At 46.2% G+C, this 21,382-nt stretch overlaps 1 protein-coding gene across 2 annotated transcripts in view; it reads left to right on the forward strand.

Annotated features, from left to right (window-relative positions):
- The window catches only part of POMT2 (protein O-mannosyltransferase 2), a gene marked incomplete at its 5' end in the record, with an annotated part of 38,417 nt that overhangs the window by 5,423 nt on the left and 11,612 nt on the right, over window positions 1-21,382 (forward strand). The window contains 10 exons of one of the 2 annotated variants that reach the window (XM_079130157.1): window positions 2,377-2,461; window positions 4,135-4,239; window positions 5,612-5,720; window positions 7,384-7,492; window positions 9,008-9,167; window positions 10,445-10,551; window positions 11,191-11,273; window positions 14,285-14,394; window positions 18,788-18,854; window positions 20,608-20,680. In XM_079130157.1, coding sequence (XP_078986283.1) covers window positions 2,377-2,461; window positions 4,135-4,239; window positions 5,612-5,720; window positions 7,384-7,492; window positions 9,008-9,167; window positions 10,445-10,551; window positions 11,191-11,273; window positions 14,285-14,394; window positions 18,788-18,854; window positions 20,608-20,680 — 1,008 coding nt within the window. The remainder of the gene's footprint in view (window positions 1-2,376; window positions 2,462-4,134; window positions 4,240-5,611; window positions 5,721-7,383; window positions 7,493-9,007; window positions 9,168-10,444; window positions 10,552-11,190; window positions 11,274-14,284; window positions 14,395-18,787; window positions 18,855-20,607; window positions 20,681-21,382) is intronic. The other variant, XM_079130156.1, reaches the window with a different exon arrangement.

A 21,382-nucleotide genomic window follows, 5' to 3' on the forward strand; every position in this document is an offset into this window, starting at 1 on the left:
GCTGCTGGGCTTGTCACTCTACTGTCACAATCACAGTCTCTTTCTTTTGCCTAGAGGAGAGTGAGTAGTAACCCAAAGAGCATTCAGGCAGCCATCTCCATCCTGCCTGTCCCCAGTCACTGCTTTCGTAAGGGGATAGCGAGGACTCTTACACTCCCACTGCCCGCCATGTGGGCAAGCATTCATGACAGGTCCTAGGAGACTGCTCATGTTCCCAACCCAGCTCATGAAGGCCTCGTCCTCTCTTTTTTCAAAGGGTGTGTGTCTCACTATTCTATGGTCGACCTCCCAAATGGTTGGGGCCTGGGAAATTTTTTTGGCTGACTTAAAAACTCTCAAGTTAACCTGTCACTGTTTTCTGGATGCTGGCAGTGGACAGCGCCCTGGATCGGAGGCAAAGGACTTTATTTCTCATGGCACAGCAAGCAGGACGAGTGAGCGTCAGCATGTTGGCCTCGACCCCATCCCCCAGCATCCCACGCAGTGCCACGTGCAGGGATGAGTGCTTGCCATGTGGTGGCTGCACCCACTTGAGCCAGGGGAGTGTTTTACATTAGGCAGGAAGCAGGCTGCTCTTTGTCCAGAGGGAGACCCCCACTCCCCCAGGGGTTGCTTACTGTCAAGGAAAACCAGAAATGGCCTGGGGACAGATGGATCAGGGCCTTGCATGCTCAGTAGATCCTGCAAGGCCTCCAGGAGCGCAACAGTCAGAACTGTCCCTCCCAATGAAAGCAGTGTGACTGTCACTACTGATTTCATGGCAAGCTTCTGAGGTAAAGATCTCATGCCCCCTTGTCAGTGTGTTCCCAAACCAACTTCACAACTAACCATAAGCCAGGCACAGTGGCACACATGTATAATCCCAGCAGCTCAGGAGGCTGAGACTGGAGGATCTCAAGTTCAAAGCCAGCCTCAGCAATTTAGTGAGCAACTTAGTGAGGTACCATTTCAAAATTTAAAAATAAAATAAATGGTCTGGGGAATGTGGATCAGTAGTTAAGTGTTCCTAGGTTCAATCCCTGGTACCAAAAAAAAAAAAAAAAAAATAGTACCCCAGATGTGTGATACCTTCCAGTCCACAGAGTTCTTGCACCTGCGTTACCTGATCGAGCCTGCCTGCCTCCTTGGGAGTGGGGCATGGCACTACTGAGTGAGACAAGAGGACTGGAGACAGTGAGTGATCTTGTCACACCATTAGTAAATGCTGGAGCTGTGGCTGGATCTCTCTTCTCTCTGCAAATCTGTTTCGTTACACTACTCTGAAGTTCATTTTCTCTCTCCCCTTGCTGTGTCTAGCACAACCCCCACACCCCCAGACTGGGAATTGAGTCCAGGGTGCTTTACCACTGAGCTATATCCTCAGCCCTTTTAATTTTTTGTTTTGAGACAGGGCCTCAGGACTTACTGAGACTTGAACTCGTGGTCCTTCTGCCTTGGCCTCCAGAGTGACTATGCCATTGTCCCCATCTGATGTCAGTATACATAGTAGAAGCATATGTACTCTCTGTCCATCTACTGGTCCTACTGAGTTAAAAAAAAATTGGCAAATTTTTGGGAAAAGCAGGTTTTTCCCTTATATGTTAGGTCGGTAGTGATTGCTCATGGAAACTGACCTGGGGATGGACAGTCAATAGGGAGCAGCCCCTCCTTTGAGCTGCAGGAAAATAATAAACAGAAATGACCAGGCTCTGCTGAGTGACATGGCTGCTGACTGCAGGCCCCATGTAGGATATAAAAAAGCTTATGTGGTTGTACAGAAGAATAAGACTTCACATTGTGTTAAAAGTGAATGCATTAGATTCACTTACAACATAATTTATGCAAGTGAGGATAAGTTTTAGGTATGTTCTTAGGAAGAAAATGCTCACTTTTTACACACCAATACTTCATCATAACAAGATCAGAACATAGCAGGTTGCTTATCTCAAGGTTGGGAAGCAAAGTCAGATCCTGTGACATTCATAGCATAACAGCTCTGTGACCAGTTGCCCAACAGTGTAGTTCATGTAACGTACATTCCAATAGCAAATAGTCTCAGAGGTATGAGGTCACAGACTCAGAAGAAAACTCATACCTACAGACCTTCCTGTACAGGACAGCTCTGCCTTTTAAAATAAATAGATTAAAACTCAAAATACTGAAAAAGCATACATTTAACTTAAATTTGTAGTCTTCGGTTGGTAAATATTTGCTAATCTTTCTCCTTTCTCTACAATGAAGGTTAATAACCACCTTAATGCCCTGCTTCCTCAAATCACTTGTATCAAAAGTTTTTTTTTAATCCAAATTTTCTTATTAATATCTTGAGACTCATTGTCTTTAGTTTTAACTGTCATTTTAACTACATTTTATTAAGGCATTCTGTTTTTCCTTTAGTTGGGATGAGACTCACTTTGGAAAAATGGGAAGTTACTATATCAACCGCACCTTTTTCTTTGATGTGCACCCACCTCTGGGAAAGGTGAGCAGAGTGGTAAATAGCAGCTCTTGCCTGGGGGGATGGTTCCTAAGGCTTGGAGCCAGGTGTTGGTTTTGGATTTAATTCTTGGACTTAAGAATTTCCTGGCAGGATTCCCTGACATTTTGGATCATCAATTTTCATACAAAATCTTAGGTGATTTTAGGGATCCTCTGGGCTCAGAAATGGAGAGAGGGTCTATTCATTGATAGATGGATAAACACATGAGGCATGTCCCTACAATGGAATATTACTGAGCCATGAAGAGGAATAAAGTTCTGATACATGCTACGACATGAATGAACCTTGAAAATGTTATGCTAAATGTAAGCCAGTCATAAAAGGCTGTGTATATGACTGAAATGTCTGAAATGGGCAAATTTGTAGACTGAAAGTCGATTGCCCTGTGATTGCAAGGGTCTGAGGGGAGGGAAAATTAGGGAGCAATTGCAAATATGTATGGGGTTTCTTCTTGGGTGGTGAAGTGTTCTGGAATTAGTTAGTGGGATGATTATATAACCTTGTGAATATATGTAAAACCACTGGTTATTTATATTAAAATGGTGAATTTTATGTTATGTGAACTTTATCTCAATTTTTAAAACAATAAAAGAAATAGAAGGAATATATTACATAAAGCAGAAATGGCTTGGAAGAGCTGACTGCCCACCTGGAAGCAAAACTTCCTCTCCACTCCCTGCATACACCATTTTGATCTATTCCTCGCAAACGTTTTAAAATTAGAAATTCTACAGTTAGAATTCCTTTACGCTTTTAAAAACAAACCCCTTGAGAAGGGCAGTGGATTAGCCCTGGCTTTTACTCAAGCGCCTCTTCCCGACTGGAGAGCCAGATCTTAGAACCAGGGCACAGGCGCGGGCCTGTACTGAGTGGGAAGCGATCCTGGAGAGAGTAGTGCTTGAGATAAAGGCAGGGGCAGGGCAAGCAAGAGTAGTGATCTGTGACAGGTGGGCTTCCTCAGAGGTCCCTGAGGAAGGAGGGGTGGGGAAAGCGGTAGGGCACGAGGCCTGTTTTGAAACTGGTTCTAAATCCAGAAAAGGATAGAAAATGCCCTGCCTCCTCCTGCCTGCTTTACAACACAGGAACAATGAAGAGAGGAACAACCTGATGGAAGAGGTGTGTTATAGCTCCGTTGCACACGGGAAACTGGCATTTCTTCCTCTTCATCCCTGGGGAAATGCCTGTCTCTTCATTCCTCTCTCCTTATTCCTGGCATGTAGCTACTTGCTTACTTTTCTCTCTCCTTATTGTGACTTGGAACTTCAGTTTCCTTTCAATAAGCCAATCTCCTGGGAATCGGCATCCACCCATGAACTCCCTCCTCAGAAGCCATTTCCTAACACGTGAAAGAAGGCTGATGTGCAAGCCCTGCACTGAGCCCACCCCTCACGCCTGGGGGTATTTCCTTCCTCAGGATTCAGTCCACACTGTTTTCCAAGAACTGGCCTTTATACAAGAGAGGATTTGTTTCAAGCAGCGAGCTTGACAGACAGAGGATTCTTTACTCTGCAGCAGCTGCAGGAGAAAATGTGGTGGCGGGCACTCCTCTGTGGACCGTCGTTAAGGGATGCCAAGGGCTGTGGTGCAGCTGGAGGGACATTCAGGGAACAGAGGGATCTTTCCAGAGGCCTCTCATCTTTTTGTTCTTTTCTCAGATGCTGATTGGTCTTGCTGGCTACCTGAGTGGATATGATGGCACCTTTTTGTTCCAGAAGCCTGGGGACAAATATGAGCATCACCGCTACATGGGAATGAGAGGAGTGAGTCCTCCGGCTTGCTGTGGAGTGGCTGGACCTGGGCCCACGCTCGCTCAGAAGCGCTCAGTGGGAAGCCCTGGAGTGGGTGCTCCTGGAGGAGCAGGGCGAGGGGGCGATTGAGAACTGAGGGGTGAGGAAGGGAGGGAGGCGGTAGACAATGCAGAGATCACAGAGCAAGCGCACGCTGCGGCCTGTGGTGCTGCCCATGTGCAGCGTCGCGCTCAGGTTGGAGAGCAGCCGGGACCCAGGCAGTCAGGAGTCTCCTGCAGCCCGCCCTGGCCTCCGCGCTGGCAGGCGGCACATCCTTCCCCTCTGCAGCCACAACTGCTCCAGCCTTTTGTTGAGATTCTGGCGTCCCCACGCCCTGCCACTTGGTTCCTGCCTCTTTACACATGAAGGTTTCAGGCATCATTCAGGAAAATAAGGTTTCCTACCCCACAGGTTTACTCTGAAGATTAAATAAGTGTTAAAATAAGCGTTTGTTGTTTTCCCTGGAACATGATGAAGCTGACATAATTGAAGATAGGCCTGACTCACTGTGGACTTGCTCTGGAAATTGAGAAGCTCTTTCACACTCAGGCATGTTATTTTCTGTTTACAAAGGTGAGAACCCAAATGAGAGAATTGACCATTTCTCTGGGTTTGTCTTTGCTGTTCAGAGGCACATAGAGGGGTGGAAGAGGGCTGGAGAGTTAAATAAACAAGTCTAACAACAACAAAAAAACAAAAAACAACAAGCAAACAATCTTCTAGATATGAAAGTGCTGAGTGATCTTTTTTCCAAAATCAAAATACATCTTGTAGGTTAAAGAGTGGTTTCTGTTGTAGTTGAAGAAAAGAATCAGTAGAGAGATTACAGAAATAACACTAGAATTCTCTAAAATAGTAAGATACCTGAGAGAGTTCTTTCTCAATTTGTACCTACAGTTTTTAGATAGAATCTAACATTCCATCAGGTACTTTCTGTGCATTAATAGATCTTTAGCTCATTTAATCTTCAGAGTAAACCTGTGAGGTAGGAATTCTATCTCCCATCACACAGATGGGGAGGCGGAGGTAAGCCATGGGACTCAAGGTCACAGCTAGGTCACAGTGATAAGGCAGTCCTGCCCACCTTCCTGCCGGAACTTTGCTGCTCTCGTGCCAGTGTGCCTGTTATTGCTGTGGGCAGACATACATCTTACTTGATTTGACTCTTCACTGTTACATCTCCCCTTTCTTGTTTTTAGGTTTTCTAGGTGATTTTTAGGTCACCAAAGTCATGCTTTCATCAGGGTCCTTCATCTGAAAACATTGGTTTGTACCACAGTAGGTCCACAAGCAGCCCCTGGTGGTTATCCTACCTTACCTGACAGCCACCCTGCTCCTTCCACAGTTCTGTGCGTTCCTTGGTTCCTGGCTGATTCCCTTCGCCTACCTCACTGTGTTGGATCTGTCCAAGTCGTTCCCAGCAGCACTGCTCACTGCTGCCCTTCTCACCTTTGGTAAGTCGTTTTATCCCATGTGTGTGGGGAGGTGGATGCTGCACGGTGAGGCTCAGTTCGTACAAGCACCCATCTGTGGGCCCAGTTCTTAAGTAATTTTAGGATTGGGTAAATTATATTGACGATCTCATTTTATTTACTAGTAATTTATTTGTAAGTACTGCTCTATAGCAAGCCTTTATATTAAGGGAGGGGACAGTTGGCCTGGGTAATCCTAAGGATAGACTCTCTCCAAGTCTGCATTTGAATTTGGAATGAATAATAAGATAAATTTATGTGTATATGCATGCATGTTTTAAGGGAGTTTATAGTTTAAATTTTGCTTCTGTCAGATTAATACACAGATTAGTTTGCACTCACTAAACTAAATCACAACTAAATGCAGGATGCCCCGGAAATAGTTGTGTGGCAGGAGATAGCAGTAGGAACTTAAACATTCTCTGTGGTTCCTCACATGGATAAGATGAGAGTGATTTATAGAAGTTGATCTTGCCACCTACTTTGTTCTTCTGAAAGTGAATTCAAGACCTCATGGAGCTTAACATTCAAAGAAGTCCAGACCAATTTAGGTAGATATTTTAGGGGTTTGTTTTGACAGGGCTGTACCTTTGTTTTGATGGATATATTTCAAGATTATAGCATCTTCCTATAGAGGACTGGTGGCTTTTCCTTGTATCTTTAATTTTTTTTCTTCAGTTATTGATTCATTAAGTCATTTCAGGTATTCTTTGCTTGTCACCAACACCTATTTCTCAAGCACCTGCCCTAAGCCGGGCCACTTTCCTTGGCCTCCAAGGACTGAGAAAACATTGCTGTTGTGGCGTTTACTCTCTAAAGAGACAGATAAATAAGCAAGTACGTTAGTAAGTCTTAGTGGAACATCTTAAGCAGTCAATGCAATGTAGAAATAAAGCAGACTAAGGATAGAGGAATGGGGATCAGTACTGTTAGGTCAGGTGGGCAGTGAAGAACTCCCTGAGAAGGCAGCAGACCTGAGTGAAACAAAAGATAAGGTCATGCAGAATTTCGAGGGAAGCATGTTCACATGGGGGCTAGGCTTTGTGGAATCAAGGAACAACAGGAAGGTTGTTATGGTGAGGGTAGAGCGAGTGAGGCAGAGAGCGTGGAGATGAACAGGTTACACAGGGAGGGCGATATGCGGTCTTTGGTAGCCATCCTGAGAATCTGTTAGTCTGAGTGGAATGTGAAGACATTGGAAGGTTTAAGCAGAGGCATGATGTAATGAGAGTTAAGTTAAAAAACAAACAAACAAAACCCCACTCTGACACCTACATGACGAATCAATCTCCAGCAGCAATTTTGTTTCAAATGCTAAGATTCTATCACAGGTATATTCATCTTGCACCTGCACGAGCAGGGTGGCAGGCCTGTTTTTTGGTGGTGGAAATGGGGAGGACTTGTCTCAGGGCCCTCTTGAGGTGGAGGGCCCAGAAGCAGTGTCAGATGCTGCTTCTCATCATGGGGTTTTGTGTATCCCAGAGCTATGGCCTCCTACCTCTCTGATGATCCCATGGTGACTCAGTGGCACAACCAGTCTTGCCTGCCCAAAGGCTTATAAGCAATTAAGCAAGGGAGATGGGGCTTCTGGTTTTCAGGGGATTCCCTCTCGACTGCATTTGACCAGTGAGCTCATGTTTTTCAGACACAGGATGCCTCACTCTGTCCCAGTACATCCTCCTTGACCCCATCCTGATGTTCTTCATCATGGCTGCCATGCTGAGCATGGTCAAGTACAACTCCTGCGCTGACAGGTCAGAAACACCATCTCTGGGAGGGGAGGGTCAGAAACTGGCAGCCCGGGAATTTGATAATAGCCAGAACCAGAGTGGGTGCCCAGAGCACTTGTCTTAAAGCCTACTTTTCATTTGTTTTTAAATTTAGATCACCCAATTTAAATAATAAAAATAGATTTAAAAGTTTTTTATAAATGCTTTTATGTTTGCTCTATGTGAAATTGAGAACATACAATTGTCTTTTTCAAGAACATTATTACTAGGGTTACAGTGGGGGTACAGTTGTGTAGGGGTTTATGGATCTTATAGAAGGGTCCTAATAGCTTCCCTCACTCTGCTTAGCATGCCCCTCAGCACCAGTGCTGATTAGGAGACTCAGACAAGGTATGCTTCAATTCTCTGTCCTAGGAGTGAGACACCAGGGTAGATGCTGCCTAGAATTGTTTGTCTCCCGGCCCCAGAGATTGCATCCAATTCTGACCTAATGGTGGATGTTCTGGACAAGACAAGAGGATCCTTTCAGGCTCTTGTCAGTTTTAAAGCTGATCTGCTCTACTCACAGAATAATCTTTTCTAGATCATCTTTCTGTCTCAGAGAGTAGAGTAGGTCATTCAAACTATTTAAACCAAAAGAGCTGGCCTCTCATGGGCTCTTCCAGAAGTCAGTGTGGTTTCACCGGTGGCCAAACTCATTAAGCCACACAATGCTAATCACGCTTGGGCCAGTGCCTATCAGCACACTCTGGCTTTCAGTTACCTTCTGTTTCTGCCACCTCTGGGTCCATGTACCATTTCTTGAATGGCTACTCTGCAGTGGGTTCTATGCCAGGAACTGGAGGTATGAAGATGCAGAGGCACAGAGGCATTGGCTTTAGCCAACCAAATGGTTAAGAGCACGTGCCAGGTTCCACTGCTTGTCGGCTGTCTTTCTTAAGCACTCTGTACCTGATGTATTGAAAAAGGATCATGGGGCTGGGGATACAGCTCAGTCGGTAGAGTGCTTGCCTTGAAAGCACAAGGCCCTGGGTTCGATCCCCAGTCCCGCAAAAAAAAAAAAAAAAAAAAAAAAAAAAAAAGGATCATAACTGGCTCTTCCTCACAGGGCTGTGGTGAATAGAAGAGTTGATATGTGTGTAGTACTTGAATGGTGCCTGACACATAATAAGCACTCCATAAATGCTGACTGTAACAGGTCCTGGGCTGACTGAACCCTGTGGACTTCTTTGGATTTTCCTTTTACTTCTACTCGATTGGTTACTAGTGAAGAAAGAGTCTCTGTCTATCTTATGCCCCACACATAGCCAGGAACACCCTGGACCATCTCCCCAGGAAAATATCCTGCTCACTCTCACCCTGGTTTGTCTGCAGTTTAGGGATTTCACAGACCACATCCTCCCTGGAACTGGGCCTCCTTGCCCAAGCCACAGGGCACAGCACAGCCTCTCTGAGCCCTAGCTTTGTTCCACTGCTGCTCTTGTTTTCGAGCTTGGTTCCAGCTGCCAAACTAAACTCTTGTGTCTTGTTGGTTTCCAGGCCTTTCTCTGCCCCCTGGTGGTCCTGGCTCAGCCTGACTGGCATCAGTCTTGCTGGTGCTTTAGGGGTCAAGTTTGTTGGCCTCTTCATCATCCTGCAGGTGGGGTTGAACACCATTTCAGACCTTTGGCACCTGTTTGGAGACCTCAGTCTTTCGTTGGTGAGAACCTAAGTGCTTGTGGAATGTCTTTGCTCCCCAGCATCGCTCCCAGTGGTCTACCCCAGCCACAGGCTAGGCAGCAACTGTGTCCTGGGTCTCAGCTGGACTAGTCCTAACTACCCTCAGTAGACAACCGGGCATCAGGGAGTGGGCCTGGTGGAAGAGCTAGAGGGGCATAAAAGGAGAGGATAGACTAATAACCTTAAACTTCTCTTTTGGCATTTGTTTCTGTAACGTCTTTTCAACTACCCAGCCAGAGTATTCTGTCCAGCTGGGCTCATGTCAAGTGTGTAGCAGACTCTGACTACCTGAGACCTTAGTTAAAATGGATGGAATGACCTTCTGAACTTACAATTTTTCCTTCCTGATCCAGAGTCTTCACATAGGGAGACCAGTAAGGAATTTAGGGTTTATTATAATATCATCATTTATAATGGGCTGATTTGGTGCCAGGCAATCGGTGAAATGCTTTGCCTTCATTATCTCATTCACCCCTCACAACAGTCCTATGAGTTGGGTAGTTATTACCCTGGTTTTACAAATGAACAAACTGAGACCTGAAGAGGTAATGGCTTTCCCAAGGTTATACAGGTAGCAATAGGGAGGCCTGGGGCTCATTTTTAGGTAAGCTGAGGCCAGGTCTCAGCTACTGTGCTGCAGGTGCTTTATCACCTCTGAACCCAACTCCCAGCACACTAGTTATTCATCCAGAAAATACATAGAGGCTGTCCGCTGACTGTGAGATGCTGAGGAGGTACAGATGGCCAAAACACGATTCTGTCCTCTGGAGTCCAAGGAGAGCTGGAGAGGGAAAGGAACAGGCAGTCACACTGCAGGCCAGCTAGTAAGTGCTGTGTGTGCAGAGAGAGGCCACCATCCAAGTCGCAGGTGCTCCAGGGAGGCCTCTGGAAGGAAGTCAAGGCTGGAGTCCAGGCAGGGAACAGCTGGCCTTATGGCGGGGCACATGGCAACATTGGGAAAGTGCAGGGAGTTCCATGTGACAGATCGTGGGCCTGATGTGCAGCAGCTGCATCTTGTCTGGCAGGCACTGAGACAGTCCAGGGTCCTGGGTGCAGGGCCTGGAGGTGCAGAAAAGAGCAGGCTGTGGAGGTGGGTGGGTTATAGAAAGAAAGGGTTCAGGTTTCAACTTACTCTTCTTTCTTCTTGGGCTTTTTTAATGGTTATGGCTTATACATAAAAACTTACATAATGCCATGGATGGTATAAAGAATAATGGGGTCCCACATGGCCTCACCCCGTGCTGGCCTCTGTTGCAGGTAACTGTGGGGAAACACCTGACTGCTCGTATCCTGTGCCTTATAGTGCTGCCCCTGGTGCTCTATGTGGCCATTTTTGCCGTTCACATCACGGTGCTGAACAAAAGGTACGGCCAGAACTTTTCTGGCGTCTTGCTTTTGGTCTTCTTCTAGTTCCTAAGCCCATGGTGGGCCTTGTGATTTCCCAGGTCTGTGGTTAGGATGGTGGTGGGGGGAAGGGTTTTTTCCTTGTTTCTTTGCCCCTATATCCTATCCTTTGGGTGTCCCAAGGGCTCGGAAAGGCCAAGAAGAGAAAAGTTTCCTAATAACCAAATTGCTTTATATCTTTAATAGAGTCCCTGACCTTAGCAAATAAGGGAGTGCAGTAGGAGTGAGGGTAATAATAACTATAATACCAGCAGCAATAGTTCCCATTTAATGAGTGAATACTAAGTACCAGGAACTGTGTTTAACATTTTGTATCCATGATCTCATTTAATCATTTGTGAGTTCTTCTGTCTTTTTAAAATCTCCAATTTATAAATGTACTCCAGCCTAAACAAGGTTAGGTATATTGGCGAAGTCATCCAGCCAGTAAGTGGCTGAGTTGGGATTTGGACTCCAATTTCTCTAACTCCATCACCCACAACTGTCCCATGATACCACACTGCCAGTCTAATTCTATTTCTTTTAAATTAACTGAGGGCTCCTGGGAAATCACCATTTTCACTCCATCAACTTGACTGTTTCCTCTTCCTCTCCCGCAGTGGTCCCGGTGATGGCTTCTTCAGTTCTGCCTTCCAGGCCCGGCTTTCTGGGAACAACCTTTATAATGCTTCCATCCCTGAACGTGAGTGTTCTGGGCCTCTGCACAAGTGAAGGGGCAGAGCCATTTCCTGGGAGTTGAATTGGAAAAGACAAGTCTGATCAAGCTTGAGTTATTTTAGCCCATAGATGGCAGAGCGGGGCCAAGACTGGTATGCTGGTATGCATTCTCAAGACAGCATGTCAGGATGTGCTGCCTTGCAGCAAGCTGTTTGACCCTAATGACTAACTTCTTTGTGGCTGTCAAAGCCAACTCCGTGGGAGGGCTAGTCAGAGAGAATTTGGTGACAGAAGAAGGCCCCTAGGGACAGCTGTTGTTTCCACTGCAGAGTTCTGAGACTCCTGTCCACTTGCTTCTTCACAGATAGGTCATTAGTAGGCACTCACCCTCCAGAGACAGTCTGGGGTAGTGGGCTGCACACAGTATGACTGAGTGCTCAGTGTGCTCTGAGTACTTAAAGGGAACCCAGAGCGCTGGGCTTGAAGGGTATGAGGGGTCACTACTGCTGGGCTGGTGGAGGGGACCTGAGCTAAATAGAGTGGGTGACTTAGAGTTGGGCCCTGGAGAGGTGGGTAGACTTCAGGAGGTGAGCAGGGGAGGAGGGGCTGCATCAGGCTTCAGTGATGGCATGATCAAAGCTGAGGACAGGGCAAACTCAGGGCACAGGTTACATGCTGAAAGGTAGCGGAATATAAGTTGGTAAAAGTAGGTTGGGCCCAGATTGTAAGGGTTTGAGATGTTCAGCTGAGGTGTCAGAGACATGGGGCAGGTCTTTAAACAGGTGGCTGGCGGCTGGAGATGACACTGCTGGAAGAGTGTAGATGACTGGGAAGAGTACAGGATCAGAGATGGGGACATCCTCTAGGAACAGGGACATGAGCTGGCTGTGATGGTGGCAGCCACAGGGGAGGCAAATGGGAATATGCAAGGAAGACTGGCTTTGGAAGAAAGCAAGAAATATGTCACTGAGGACTTGAGCTCAGGTGACTGCTTCTTGGGGCCAGGGACTACGTCTCACTCAGTGTAGTCTCTTCAGTTCTTTGCTCAGGGTCCAGAGCACATGGGCCCTCCAAGACTGGAAGGAATGAGAAGTAGGAAAGCAGGAGAAAAAGTTGGTTTGGAAGTATGTGGTCAGCTTTTTGCCACTATGGTCAAAACCCTCTACACAAACAACTTGGAAACGTTTAATTTGGGTTTCAGAGGTTTCAGTGCATGTTTGGCAGACTCCATTGCTCTGGACCTGAGGTGAGGAAGAACACTGTGGCAGAAGGGCATGGTGGAGGAAAGATGCTCAGTTCATGGCAGCCGAGAAGTAGAGAGAGTGAGGTGCCAGGGACAAAATATAGTCCTCAAGGGCATGCCCCCAGTGACCTACTTCCTTCAGCCACACCCCACCTGCCTACAGTTACCACCCAGTAGTCCATTCAAATTATTAATCCATCAAATGGATTAATTCACTGATTAGGTCACAGCTCTCATGATCTAATCATTCCCACCTCAGAACATTCCTGCTTTGTCTCACATTAGCTTTTCAGGGGGACGCCTCATATCCAACCCATAACAGAAGGGCAGATATCAGGGCTGACTTTGAGCATAAATCTGTGCAGTGAGGCCAGTGGGCTTGGGCTGATGCGTTCAAAGGAGGAACCAACCAAGTACAGGGTAATTGATGTTGTGACAGTGACTGTGATCCATAAGGAAGCTCAAAAGAGAAAGAGAACAGGCCAAGGTCAGGTCACCAGGAAATGCAAGAGGAAGAAGAATGAGGGAAGGAGGCTGCAGAGGACCAGTCTATGAGGGGACTTCGGGGGAGGAAGGGGAACAGAGAGCAAAGGTGGTCAGCAATGTGCAGGGGCACAGGTGTTGACCTGCATGAGAACTTAGAAAAATGTGGCTATGGAGTTCAGCAAATTCCCACTTGTCATTTAAAAGCCCTAGCTTAGCCGTCACCTCTTCTGTCAGGTGGTCCTCTCTTTGCTCCCAGAAGAGAATTCATCCTAGCCTGCTCTGGGCTCCTACCGTGCTATGTGTCACACCTTTGTTGGAGGACTTGCCCATTTGTCCAGTGCTTGTCGGTGTGTGGAGCTGTCTTCTGTTTAGACAGGTCTCTTTGAGGGCTGCAGCCAGCTTCCTCTGCCTTTGGATCTTCTGTGTAATCAGTACATGCTGGTGGTGTACTGAATGCACAGGAATAAGCCATCACTAGTGGAGCGAGAGACCTGTTTCAGTGCAGTAGTAAATGGTGGGGCAGCCAGAGTACAGGGGCTTGAGACGAGAGACAGGAATAGGGAAAAGAGACTTCTCAGTAACCAAAGCCTGCAGGAGGGCATGCTCTTGGGGAAGCAGTTTACTTTAGGTGTTCTAATTCAAAGTTCAAAAATCCAAAGCATCAGCCTGGTGTGGTAGTGCATGCCTATAATCCCAGCTGCTCAGGAGGCTGAGACAGGAGGATCGAGTTCAAAGCCAGCCTCAGCAATGGCAAGGCGCTAAGCAGCTCAGGGAGACCCTGTCCCTAAATAAAAAAAAAAAAAAAAAAAAAAAAAAAAAAAAAAAAATAGAGTCGGGGATGTTTCTCAGTGATTAAGTTTCCCCCGCCAAAAAAACCCCAAAGCATCATCGAAGAGTTATTTCATATGCTACTGGATTCAAAAGGCACAAAAGTATTTTAATAGTCTGTCCTAACGTTATATATTGGAGAACATTCCAGATAAAGACATAAAGTGCTTCTTCCTTCTTTATTCCACTGAATACATGTACAGGCCTTGACCGAGGGACAGCCATTTCTGAACTTTTGCCAGTATAAGTAGTGCTTCAAAAATGACAGCATCAACACCCAGCTTCTGAAGTGCTCAGGAGAGAGGGGAGGGCAGGGCACATGTGAGACTCAGTGGGGAAGTCCCTGAGTTGGTCCTGTGGGACCGAGAAGGCAGCCCCAGGCCCAGCAGTCTCTTGGAGGGCTGAGGAGCCCGAGGGCTTGGGAGTCTCTGGCTGTCACGCGGTGCCTGCTCATCATCTGCTCTCTCCCTTCCTCCCAGACTTGGCCTACGGCTCTGTGGTCACTGTGAAGAACCTCCGGATGGCCATCGGCTATCTGCACTCGCACAGGCACCTGTACCCCGAGGGCGTTGGTGCCCGTCAGCAGCAGGTGGGTGGCCTTCTGTGCGCACACTGAATGGCTGCTGTGGCGGAACCGCCGTTGGCTTTCTTCTCGTCCTCTGTCCCCTTTCCTCCGATTGAAACGTTCCTCCTGCTCTGGCCCCCTTCTTTCCTCTTGCTAGCTGCAGCCTCTTTGGACTCAGTGTAGGTGTTCCTCCCTGTCCACTGTGACTCCTCTCTGCCTGGTACTGGGCCTGTTATGGTTTGGATATAAGGTGCCCCCAAAAGCTCACATGTGAGAACGTTCTGGGTAAGATGATCAGATGATGAGGCTGTACTTAAGGGGCGGATCAATACCCATGAACAGACTAAGTGGGTGGCAAGGTAGCAGGTAGGGTGTGCTGGGAGAGGTCGGTGACTGGATTCATGCCTTGGGGTTTGTTGTTTCTAGGCACCTTGTGTTCTCCATGCTTCTTGGCTGTCTGTCCTGAGCAGCTCTCGTCTGTAACACCCTAACACCATGATGTTCTGCTTCATCTTGGGACCAGAGTTATGGAGTCAGCTAATCGTGGACTAAACCTCTGAAGCTGTGATTCAGAATGAACTTTTTCTCCTCTAAGTTGTTCTGGTTAGGTCTCTTGGATACAGTGACAAAAATCTGGCTGGAACAGTGCCCTTCTTATGTGGGGCTTTCTCAGCTCTACAGGCCTGGGTGATGTCCCTTCTCATTGGGAATTGCAAGGGCTTACTTCTTCCCATTTCTTGGTCTTTGGTTTTTGCTCCTAGAAGGCTCAAGTGCAGTAGCTATGGGCATAGACTCAGGAGTCAGACTAGATTGCCTGGGTTTGAGTCCTTGTTCTAAAGTATAACTTTGGACAAATTTCTAATCTCTCTGTGGTTCAGTCTCTTCATCATTAAATTAGGGGAAAAACAATATCTCCCTCTATTGCAGGGTTGCTGTGAAGATTAAATGACTTGACTTATAAGACGTACATGTGAGGTTAGCCATGAGAATCATCTGAACGAGTGAGTGAGTGTCAACATGTCCGTGTCGGGGAGTGTTAGTGTGGCTGTGGCAAACAGTTCTGAGAGGGCTAGCAGCATGTTGGAAAGGTTGGTGGGGTCAGACAAGGGAGAGGCCTCTGTTGAGTAGATTTGGCTCTTCTGCAGACACTGGGGAACATGGAATTTGTCGAATGACGGTAAGAAATGGTTAGTTCTCTAGTTTAGAAGGATAACTGTAGTGGGAATGGAATAGATTGTGAGGAACCAGTTAGGAAGTGGTGGTTCTGAAAGAGAGCACAGGACAGAGACGGGAATCGATCAGGAAGCACTTCATAGGTGTGATGGCCAAGAGCTGCGCCCAGTGTGTAGTTTGGCTGCCCCAGTGCATGTGCGATGATGCTGTGTCACCAGAGTTGGAAAAGGACTGGGAGGAGGGCTACCTGTGTAGACAGGAGGAGGTTGGCTTGTGTATCCTAGGTTTGGGGCTCATCCCAGGAGGGCGCAGCATGTGGGTGTCAACACAGGGAACAGCGCATTGCCCAGAAAGGCAGTTCAGGGGAAGGACCCATGAAGGGGCCTGGCCAGGGTCCAGCATTGAGGACGGTGTTTAAAGCTGCCTGGAGCAGAGCCAGCAGAAAAGGCCAAGAAGAAAGGAGAGAACAGGGAGGTAAGAGGTGGAGTGGAGGAGAGGGAGCGTCTGCAGAAGAGGAGAGCCAGCAGTGCAGCTGCAGCCCCACGTCAGGAAGGGTGAGGCAAAACAGTCCTGTGACTCTGGAAGGGTGATCTCAGAGGAGAGGCCCCAGCAGAAGCTTCAGATGCGCGCCTTAAGGAGCAGACGGGAGATGGGACGTGGGGGCTGGAGGGTAGGCTCGCAGATGCAGCTGTCTTCTTACAGATGACCAAGTTCTTCACTTTGCAAAAAAGTTTACTACTCAAAATGCTTTATTGTCTTTTCCTTTTTAGTTACTAGAAAGTTGATCCAGGGCATTGGGATCATGTTTCTCACTCCTGATTCTCTGCTTTTCTCTGACCAAGTGGTCCTCAGCCTTGGCTGCGCTTTAGAATCAACTGGAGAGCTTTTAAAAAACTCTGCCACAGAGATTCCAGTTTGAGGGGGACCCATGCATTGTGCATTTTTGCTTTGTTTTTAAGTTCTCCAGATATTTCTAATCCCCAGCCAGGGTAGAAAACCATCACTAAGTCATCCCATGTTGATACCTTGCTGCAGCTGTCATGTAGAAGATAATGAAGTTACAGGTGTGGTGGCCAGGAACATCTGCACTGTGCAAAGGGAGAGAAGGGCCAAGTTCTGAGAGACCCTGTGAGGCTGGTGTTGTACACTTGGAGCCCACAGGGTAGGCGTGAAGCCACGATGGCAGCTGTATTAGCCAGCTTTTTGTTACTGTCATCAAAACCCCTAGCACAGACATCTTGGAGAAGGAAAGGTTTATTTTGATTCATGGTTTCAGAGGTTCTGGTCCATAGTCAATGGCTAGCTGCATTGCTCTGGGCCCGAGGTGAGGCGGAGCATCATGGAAGGCGTGGTGGAGGGAAGCTTCTCAGCTCATGGAAGCCAAGATGTAGTGGGGACTGGGCAAGGGACCAGGGATAAAGTATAGTCCCCAAGGGCACGTTCCCAGTGATCTACTTCCTCCAACCACGCCCCTCCTGCCTACAGTTTTTGCCTCCTCCCAGGGTTCTTTCACCTACCCATGGATCAATCCACTGATGAGCTCAGAGTCCTCATGATCCAGTCACTTCCCCAGAAGTCCTCCTCTGGACATGGCTGCACTGGGGGCCACGGCTGCAGCACATGAGCTTTTGGAGGACATTCCAGATTCAAGCCGTAGCAGCGGTGTGGAGAGGGTGCGCTGGGCAAGGAGCTAGATGGTCTGGCTTGGTCTTGGCAGGATCACTGAGCCTGTCTCTGCCTGTTGCCTCACTTGAGCTGAGGGGGTTGGACTAAATCACCTACCCTTCAGTTAACATCTTAGTAATGTCGCTAGGCCTCATTTACAAATGTTTTAAAACATAAAATTTCTAAAATAAAATTGAGAAATATGGAAAAGCATAAAAAAGGAAACAAAAGCTATACATAATCCCAGCTCTGTATTTATCCAAGTATTTTGATATACAGTATTCTGCTATAATTGGATACCTGGGTTCCTAAGAAACCTCATGGCATAAAAAAACAAAAATTCTTTATAAAACAAATGTTTCATGGGGAAAAGGGGCCAAGAACTATACTCACGATAAAGACATAATTTTTCTTGTAGAAATTTTAATGCTAATGGTTTTTGTAAAAGGGAAGAAGTAAAAAGCATTCCCTACCACACACAGCCATGGATTGCATTCATGAGCCCTATAGAACTTTGACATCCATGAGCAAATCCAAGCCAGATGGTCTCTGTATGGTTTAATTTCTTTATTAACCATCAAAAAGTTTTAGCCTCTTATAAATTCTTACTATCGTTATCATTAATTTTTTTCTGAGGAACAAAGCAAAAGTAGCCTTAATACATGCAAATGTTTTTTTCTATAAGTGCTAGCTCCAAATTTCTTTGCAAATAAAGTTGTCATGTTGCATCCAGCTGGGGTTATAAAAACTCTCAGTGTAAAAGAAATGCCTGTATTTCCATTGTTTCTGGGTGCCTCTGGACTTGTTCACACAGTTGGCATAATTGTATGTATTTAGTCTCCATCTTGGGAACTTTGGAGTTAGTTACCTGATTTGAATCCTATCTCCTTAATGCATAAACTGTGTGACTATGTCGAACCAATGATTCAGTCTGTTTCTTTGTAAGTAACATGGAGAACACCACAGCATCTGTGGCATAGAGTTATAGAGTTTTTTTTTTTTTTTTTTTTTTTTTTTTTTTTTTTTTGTGTGCCAGAGATTGAACCCAGGAGTGCTTTAACCATTGAGCCACATTCCCAGCCCTTTTTATTTTTTATGGTGAGACAGTGTCTTCTAAGTTGCTGAGGTCCTCACTAAATTGCTAAGGCTGGCCTCAAACTTGTTATCCTTCTGCCTCAGCCTCTTAAGTCACTGGGGTTACAGGCATGTACCCCTGCAGTTGGCTATGAATTCCTTTTTAAAATGCACTGTATCTACTCTGTGCTGGAGACTATTACACAAAGTATCATGGTTCCTCCCTCTAGAAGGCTAGGACTTAATGATAACACACAGAAAAATACACAGAAATGAATCCAAATGTTCTGGAGGGACAGGGCCTCTAAATCCAGAAGGAAGGAGAGAATCTCACTCAGCAGTGCTGCTCCTGAGTCTAGTGGAAGATGCAGCCCCTTGGGTTGATGGCTGGGGTTCTGGAAGAGGCTCACGTAATGGGCTGATTTGCTGGGGATAGTGCCTGGCTAGCTGTGTGATAGTGATGCCATTCTCCCACCTCCTCCTCCTCTGTCCAACTCCCATCCAGGTCACCACCTATTTGCACAAGGACTACAACAACTTGTGGATCATCAAGAAACATAATACAAACTCAGGTAATGTGCTTGGGTATGGGACTTCTTGAGTTACTACTTCCTCTGAGTCCTCCGCTTTTTTCTTGCCTCCAGAAAAATGGTACCGAGATGGGCTTTCCCAAGCTTCTTTGACAGCATCTTTACTGATCTGGGTTATTCTTTCAGCAGTTATCAATTGAGTTCTACTGTGTTCTAAGCACAGTTGTAGGCATAGGGGTTAAGCAGTGAGTAAAACAAATAAGATCATTGTTATTGAGCCCTCCAGGCTTTAGGACAGAGTAAGAGCTATAGTTGGCTCCTCCTCTCTTTGGTCAGGCAACTAGCTACCTGCAGACTGCCTTTTGCTGCATCTGGGAGCAGAGGGCATCTTCCTCATGCCTTCTGAGCCCATCCTCATGTCGATGTCCTATGTCACAGGTATTCTCTGTGACTCAGCAGATACCACCATGTAGCCTCCAGCTGCTCCTGAGGCTTTGTGGAGAAATGGGCAGCTGCTCATCTAATCCACTTTCTTTGTCCTTCTTTAATTGCTATTTTTTAAGGATAGAAACATGACATACACAACCATTGTCTTTGCATCCTGTTTATTTGCACCCTCAGTAATAAAAATTATGACACCATCAAACTGTTTTTATACTCTTATTATACTAGTGTTTATTATGTTTTGATCCACCAAGCCAACATAACTGGTCCACAGTGAGGAGTTAGGAGGAAAGGACAGTTTTACTTCTAAGTTATATGGATTTTAACCAAATCTTTTGGACATGCCTGATCTCTTATTCTACTGTGGCTTCTAAGATAAGACAACTCCATTTCAACTAAGCAACTAGGGATTTTCTGGTAACTTAATAGAATAAGGTCTTTGTGTCATCCTCCCCCAACTCCCACCGCCCATATGAAATAAAACTTCCCTTCCTATTGACTGACTTGATTTGTCATCTTGCTAATTAATCTTAGAAGACCTTAAAAGGCAGCAGAGCAGTGTTGCAGTCAAGTTCTCCAATTCTCTTGAGAGCCAGTAATTTCCTCTGGCAAATTTATCTTTCCTGACCTTGAGCTATTCATAGAGTGTTGGTTTCACTGTGTGGAACAGAAATTTACAAGGGTGCAGTCTGCATCGCTCTGATGACTGCCAGCACCTTTTCCTTACGGCCTTCCTAGACCTCATCAGTCTTGATTTCCAGAGGACACAGAAGTAGTCCTTTTCTTCCATCATTTCATCATTTTCTTCACCTCACATTTAGCAAGCCTGTTACCAGAGATAAGATTTGATTTTGAGGAGAGCTGGGCAGATGGTGATTTTCATGGAAGTAATTTTTGGAAGACTATGTTATTACTTATAAAAGAAAGTCTTGTTATTTAGCTTCTCAGCGTAAGTTCCAGTGGGGGCTTCAGATAAAGGCCTGCCGGATGAAGGCCACGTTGCCTGGCTCGTCCTAGGCAGCCTGGCCCCACTCATTCACACCTTTCCTCCTGCGCCCACTCCCTGTCTGCCTGCACATCTGACCACATGAAACCGTGTGCTGTTGATCACGTGAGTTTATTCTTACATAGCTCTAGGCCTTTCCCTTACTTGTTCACCTGATGAAATTCTCTCCTTTGTCTTTTCAAGCACAGTCTCCAGGACGCCCTTCTCTGATCCTCTGAGGTGACTAGGTCCCCATTCATTGGTCCCACAGCATTCTTGGTACCTCTGGCACTGCTTTCCAGTAGGCCCTCCATCAATGCCGGCCTGGGGAGTGAATGACCCGTATCAATGCTTGTTTCTTCTCAGCAGATCCCCTAGACCCTTCATTCCCAGTGGAGTTTGTGAGACATGGAGACATCATTCGACTGGAACACAAAGAGTTAAGTGAACTTGCTGTTTAGGTAATGAGTGGGATGGGCACCAAGGGTCGGGAGTTCTTTTAAGAAATAAAATACACAGAAGTCAGGTTTGGCTGAGTCTCTGGTAACGGAGTGAAGCTGCTGTGCTAGAATGATAACAACCAGTTATGAAGGTGATGAATCAGGCAGGTCAGTCTCTGCCTGCGTATTTTGACTGAGGAGCTTTGATCTTTGAAGGCACTTTTCAGTTTCCCTTTTCCTAGAAGAAAAGGATGAAGTTTGAGTTGTCCAAAACTTCGTCTTAAGTGGACACTTTTAGGAAATGTGTCCATTTCTGAAAGTATGACAACTAGTTTATTTCATCAGTGTTCTGAGTTGACTGAAAATGCTGGGATAATATAAAAACTTCTTAAAAGCACAAAATAACTGACAAGATATTAAAGACATACTAAGCCAAAATCTAAGTGAAAGGTGGAATGCTGAGAAATAAGTGAGGTCCTGAAGGCACTTCGTCTTGATTGTACAGTTCTGAGTTTTGATTTTTCATTTTGATCTTTTGTTTTGACTGTCTCTTAAGAAGGGTTTGGAAGTCAAAGTTCTAGACTGTTGCAAAGTGGTAAGTTTATTGGGTTAAGGATATAGCTCAATGGTAGAGTACTTGCCTAGTATGCATGAGGCCCTGGGTTCAATCCCCAGCACATCAAAAAACAAAAAAACAAAAT

The sequence above is a fragment of the Sciurus vulgaris genome (genome assembly GCF_902686455.1).
Source record: "Sciurus vulgaris genome assembly, chromosome: 2".
Taxonomy (NCBI): domain Eukaryota; kingdom Metazoa; phylum Chordata; class Mammalia; order Rodentia; family Sciuridae; genus Sciurus; species Sciurus vulgaris.